At 62.4% G+C, this 5,596-nt stretch overlaps 1 protein-coding gene across 1 annotated transcript; it reads right to left on the bottom strand.

Annotated features, from left to right (window-relative positions):
* Positions 1-343: 343 nt before the first annotated feature.
* On the bottom strand, positions 344-4,847 carry ENH_00059190 (hypothetical protein, conserved; the record flags this gene model as incomplete). Its single annotated transcript, XM_013583656.1, has 3 exons — positions 344-466; positions 549-2,419; positions 3,617-4,847. The coding sequence occupies 3 exons, from the start codon at positions 4,845-4,847 to the stop codon at positions 344-346; spliced, it is 3,225 nt and encodes a 1,074-aa protein (XP_013439110.1).
* Between the last annotated feature and the right edge of the window lie 749 nt (positions 4,848-5,596).

Below are 5,596 nucleotides of genomic sequence, written 5' to 3'. Positions count from 1 at the left end.
CCCTCTTCGTTGAAGACAAAAACTTTAAGAATGGATTTTCTGTGGGCGCGCAGCAGCAGCAGACACTCCGCATTTGCTGCCATGCGTTGGCGCAGCAGCTCCTCGAGGTCCCCGGTCCACTGCTGCTGCTGCTGCTGCTGCTGCTGCTGCTGCTGCAGCTGCTGCAGCAGCTGCTGGTACTCGTCCGGCGGCTGGCGGCTACTCAGCAGCGAAGACAGCCGCGCATTTAGCTGCAGGGATAAGCGGCTGCTGAGCTGGCCGCTGGCTTCAGCCCACAAGAACTGCTGCTGCTGCTGCTGCTGCTGCTGCTGCTGCTGCTGCTGCTGCTGCTGCTGCTGCGCTGTCACAGCGGGAGCAGCAGCGGGCTGCAAAGGCTCCACTGTTTCTGACGGAGGCATCTCGCTGGCCCCCGATGCAGCAGCTGCTGTTGCTGCTGCTGCTGTTGCTGCTGCTGCTGCTTGCATGCCTGGCAGCAAGGCATCCAGCAGCAGCAGCAGCAGCGCCCCCTCTACTCCCCCCACAACCAAAAGCCCCCTTTCTCTCCACACAAGAAGACACGAGACAGGCTCTGCGAGGCACTTGACTCGAGTCACAAGCCGCACGTTTGCTGCTGCTGCTGCTGCGCTGCTGCTGCTGCTGCTGCTGCTGCTGCTGATATTGTACTGCAAGACAGCAACTACCCCAGGCTTGCTGCTGCTGCCCAGCAGCAGCAGCCGGCGGTCGGTATCTACGCATGCGCTGCGTGTGGAGCAGACACCTGAATAAAACGCGGAGGCGTTGCTGCTCTCAGTGCTGCTGTGAAAGAGCTGCTGCTGCTGCTGCTGCTGCTGCTGCTGCTGCTGCTCATGCTGCTGCTCTGTCACGTGCTTTGCTTTCAAACCAGGAATTTGAATGCCGCGCGGTCGAAAGTTGCTGCTGGATGCAATGCAGCTGAGCTGCCGCCGCAGCTGCTGCTTCTCCTGGTGGTGCCTCTGCTGCATCTGCTGCTGTTGCTGCTGCTGCTGCTGCTGCTGCTGCTGCAGCAGCAACCTGCCTTCGAGAGCCATGACGGGCAAGTACGGCGGCGCTGCAGGTGGCGTTGGCTCTCCTGCAGCTAAGGAGAGCAGCAGAGCGAGATGAAGCCCCCAGCTGCTGCTGCAGCTGCTGCTGCAGCAGCTGCTGCAGCTGCTGCTGTCGCACTGCTGCAGCTGCAGCAAACGTACTGCCCCGCTTCGGTGGCAGCAGAAGAGCAGCAGCCTGCGCTCATCTGCAGCAACAGCAGCAACAACATCTGCTGCTGAGAGCAGCCCTCCTTTTTGCACTGTTAAAGAAGACACAACCTCGGTAGTCGCTGCATGCAGCAGCAGCAAACTGCCGCTGCGACCTGCTGCCAATAAAACCGGCTGCTGCACGCCCTCGCTGCTGCTGCTGCTGCTGCTGCTGCTGCTGCTGCTGCTGCTGCTGCCGTTCTGTCTACTCACAGGCAGCGCCAGAGAGAGGAGACACAAGACGTCCACGGGCTCTTCCTTGATGAAGTAAATGACTCGAGGAAGGCTGGGCACTTTTAGCTGCTGCAGCTGCTGCTCGACTGCTGCTGCTGTTGCTGCTGCTGCTGCTTTGCTGCTGCCGCTAAAACGCGAAGACTGCAGCCCCAAAGAGCTTCCAAAGGAAACCGAAAGCGCCCGAGATCTGCTGCTGCTGCCTTGCGTTTGTGGGGTGCTGCTGCGGAGCAGCCCCAGGCCAGCAGCAGCAGCTGCTGCTGCGGGGTGCAGCTGCTGCGCAGCAGCAGCTGCTGCTGCTGCTGCCAGCTGCAGCACAGTGATGGTGCCGTCCTCTGCACCCACGAAAAAAACAGAAAGAGCAGCAGAGTAGCAGCAGCAAAGCAGCCGCCGCCTGCATGCCTTCAGCAGCTCGTGCTGCAGACAGAAGAAAGCCAGCTGCACTTGTTTGCTGCTCAGTGTGGGGCTCGCTGCCTGCTGCTGCTGCTGCTGCTGCTGCGCTGCTTCCTGCTGCAGCAAGGCTTCGCCCTGAGGCCGCTGCTGCTGCCGTTCTTGAGGCTGCCCCTGCTGCTGCTGCGAAGCGCAGTCTGCGTTGTCCTGCTGCTGCTGCTGCTGCTCTTGCTGCTCCTTGTCGTGCTGCTGCAGCTGCTGCAGCTGCTGCAGCTGCTGCAGCTGCTGCTGCAGCTGCCCTTCTCTCTGCTCATCCTGTCGCTGCTGCTTCGTTTGCTGCAGCTCCCCCTCCCGCTGCAGCAGCCCGCTTGCGGTGAGACGCTGCGCAGCATCCAGAAACGATTCCTCCGTCTGCTTCTTGTGCTGCTGGTGCGCTGCTGCTGCTGCTGCTGCTGCTGCTGCTAGTGCTGCTGTGGCTGCTGCGTTTAAAGGGGGCAGCCACGGCAGCGAGCTGAGACAAGGGACAGAAAGTGACATCAGGCAGCACTTGTCTCTTCTTAGGGGCAGGCAGGCAGCAAAGCGCATGCTGCTGCTGCTGCTGCTGCTGCTGCTGCTGCTGCTTCTGCTGCTGGCTTTGGTTCTGCTATTCCCCTCGTTGCTGCTGCTGCCCTTGCTGCTGCTGCCCCTGTTGCTGCCTGTGCTGTTCCTGCTGAGTCGGGTGAAGAGAGACGGCGCTGCTGCTGCTGCTGCTGCTCGTTGCCGCTTTGCTGCTGACTGCAGCCGTTCACAAGCAGCAGCAGGCAGCGGCTGAGGGGCCAGCAGCAGCAAAGCTGCTGCTTCCTTGTGGGGGCGCAGCAGCACGACATTGCGTTTGTGTCTTGTGGGGTCTACGCCCTTGACGCCAGCAGCCGCGCCAGCAGCAGCAGCAGCAGCAGCAGCAGCAGCAGCAGCAGCGCCAGCAGCAGCAGCGCGCCGCTGCTGCTGCCTCTCAGCGGAATAGTGCAGCAGCGAAACTCTGCTGCTGCCCATGCCGTACAAAGACAGCAGCACGAAGGGAGGGCAGGGGCCCCCCAGCAGCCAGGGTGCAGCAGCTGCGTCTGTGGCTTCTTGCTGCTGCTGCTGCTGCTGCTGCTGGCGCTGCTGCTGCTGCTGCTGGTAGTACGGGTGGAGCAGGCGAGGGTCCACGCAGCCCTCCTCTCTCCGCCAAAGCGCAGCAGCAGCAGCAGCAGCAGCAGCGGGCTGCAGCACTGCAACAGCAGCATCCCAAAGCTCCAGAAAAGCCCCCGGAGAGCGCAGCCAGCCGTGCAGCTGCAGCGGCATTGGCTGCAGCTGCAGCAGCAGCAGCGAGAGCGGGTGGGGCCGCTGCAGTCTGCTGCTGCAGCAGCGGCAGCAGCGCGCGTGCTGCTGCCGAATGCCCAGCTGCGCCTGAATGGCCACATCGCAGAGAATGTCTGGCCGCTGCAGCAGCTCCCCCACAAAAGCAGCAACTTCCGGGGCTTCTTGTTTCGACGAGAGGTCTCTTTTTGCTGCTGCTGCTGCTGCTGCTGCTGCTGCTGCTGCTGCTGCTGCTGCTGCTGGGGGGCCCCTGCGTTTGCGCGCGGCGGCGCGCTTGTCTGCGCCCTCCGCGCGGCCGCCGCCGCCGCCGCTGCTGCTGCTGCTGCTGCTGCTGCCCCCCGCTGCCCCCGCGCAGAAGGCAGCAGCAGCAGCAGCAGCAGCAGCAGCAGGAAACCGCGAAGGCTTCAAAGTACTCAGGCGAGACTCCAAACGACTCCAGCGACTGGGGGGCCCCCCTTTGTCCCTCAAGGGGGGCCCCCGAGGGTACAGCCGCTGCACCCGCCGCTGCAGCTCGCTGTACTGCTGCCGCTCCATGTATGCGTAGAAGCAGCACACGCACTGCCACTCTTGCTGCTGCTGCTGCTGCTGCTGCTGCTGCTGCTGCTGCTGGGGGCTGCAGCAGAAGCCGTCCTCGGACGCGGTAGCAGGCACCGGCGCGGAGTGCTGCCGCCAAGGCAGCCCGTTGCGGGCATCACCAGCAGCAGCAGCAGCAGCAGCAGCAGCAGCAGGAGCAGCAGCAGCAGCAGGAGCAGCATGTGCGATTTCAATTACTATTATATCTGTGGGGCGAGACAGGAGGCCCCCGTAGGAGACAGCAGAGACCACATGGAGTCCCAGCGGCGGAAGGGACCACCCCAGCTGCAGCGCAGCAGCAGCAGCAGCAGATTCTGCTGCTGCTGCTGTCGCAGACGCTGCTGCTGGAGCTGCTGCAGCAAACGGCTCCGCTGCATCTGCTGCTGCTGCTTCAGAGCCCAACACATCCTCTTGGAAGCTTCTGCTGCTGTTGCTGCTGCCCTCTTCGGGGCGAAAGGAGCCCGAGGGCTCACCACGCCTTCGCTGCTGCTGCTGCTGCTGCTGCTGCTGCTGCTGCTGCTGCTTCGGCAGCAGCTGCTGCTGCCGGCAGCGCCGGCTCCTCAGGCAGCAGCACGAGGAAAGGGCATGGCAAGGGCAGCAAAATGCTGGTTCCCTTTCTGCTGTTCTGCAGCAACGGTAGAAGCCCCTTTTGTTGCTTCGGGTTCCGTCTGCTGCTGCTGCTGCTGCTGCTGCTGCTGCTGCTGCTGCTGCTGAGGAGGGAAGCTCGCTGTCTTCCGGTTCATGAAGATGTGCTGCTAGTCCGTCTGCTGCAGCAGGCGTTGCTGGCGGAGCAGCAGCTGCATCCTTTGAGCCTGCTGCTGCTGCTGCTGCTGCTGCTGCTGGTTCTTCCGCGGAAACAACGCCGTTGCTGTCTGCTGCTGCTGCTGCTGTGGGTGGCTCTTCTGCTGCTGCTGCTGCTGCTGCTGCTGCGGGTGGCTCTTCTGCAGCTGCTGCAGCAGCGCCATTGACTGCATGTAGAGCAGCTGCTGCGACAACTTGCTCAGGAGCAGCAGCAGCAGGTCTCAGCAGCTGCTGCTCGGGCGACTGGGGCCCCAACCCCGAAACGGCCATGCTGCATGAGCAGCAGCAGCAGCAGCAGCAAGTGAAATAACTGGAGAAGCAGCAGCAGAAGCAGCAGCAAACGCAGCAGCAGCGTGTGTCGTCGCTGCAGCACTAGCGTAAGCCACTCGAGTTGACCTGTCGTCTGCTGCTGCTGCTGCGGCGGTCGCCGCAGTTGCTGTTTTGCTGCAGCAAGTGCAGCAGCAGATACATTATGCCCACTGGCACAAGGTAAACTGCTGGGGACTCAAATGTGTGCTTCCGCGGTGACAGCAGCAGCAAGAAAAAGCCGCAGCAGCAGCAGCAGCAGCAGCAGCCGCCGCCGCTGGACCTCAAAGGCAGGTCTTGCTGCAGCTGCTCTGTTGCAGCGAAGCAGCAGCAGGAACTCTTCAGAATTCGTTAGTGTGCAAAAGTTTGGATCCAAATTTAGGTCTCATGGACGGGAGCATCGCAGGGTTGCTGCTGCAGGTCACCCGCCACATACTGCTGCTGCTGCTGCTGCTGCTGCTGCTGCTGCTGCTGCTGCATAAAGGATTGTCTGCTGCAGGAAGCTTCTGCCGAAATCGCGCCGCACGCTAATGGAAACAGCTGCAGCCGAGCCGTCTAATTACTAAATTAAAACGGAAATTAAAGTAGTGAAGTGGAGGCTGCTGCTCATTGACTGAGCAGCAGCAGCAGCAGCAGCAGCAGCAGCAGCAGCAGCAAAGCCACCGCCACCGACCCGCATCAACACCTCCCGAAAGAGGGAACTGGCAATTTGC

Source organism: Eimeria necatrix, genomic scaffold (genome assembly GCF_000499385.1).
Source record: "Eimeria necatrix Houghton genomic scaffold, Enh_scaff4, whole genome shotgun sequence".
Classification (NCBI taxonomy): Eukaryota; Apicomplexa; class Conoidasida; order Eucoccidiorida; family Eimeriidae; genus Eimeria; species Eimeria necatrix.
Note: the sequence above shows the minus strand (reverse complement) of the source record. Positions and strands in the feature narration are given on the sequence as shown.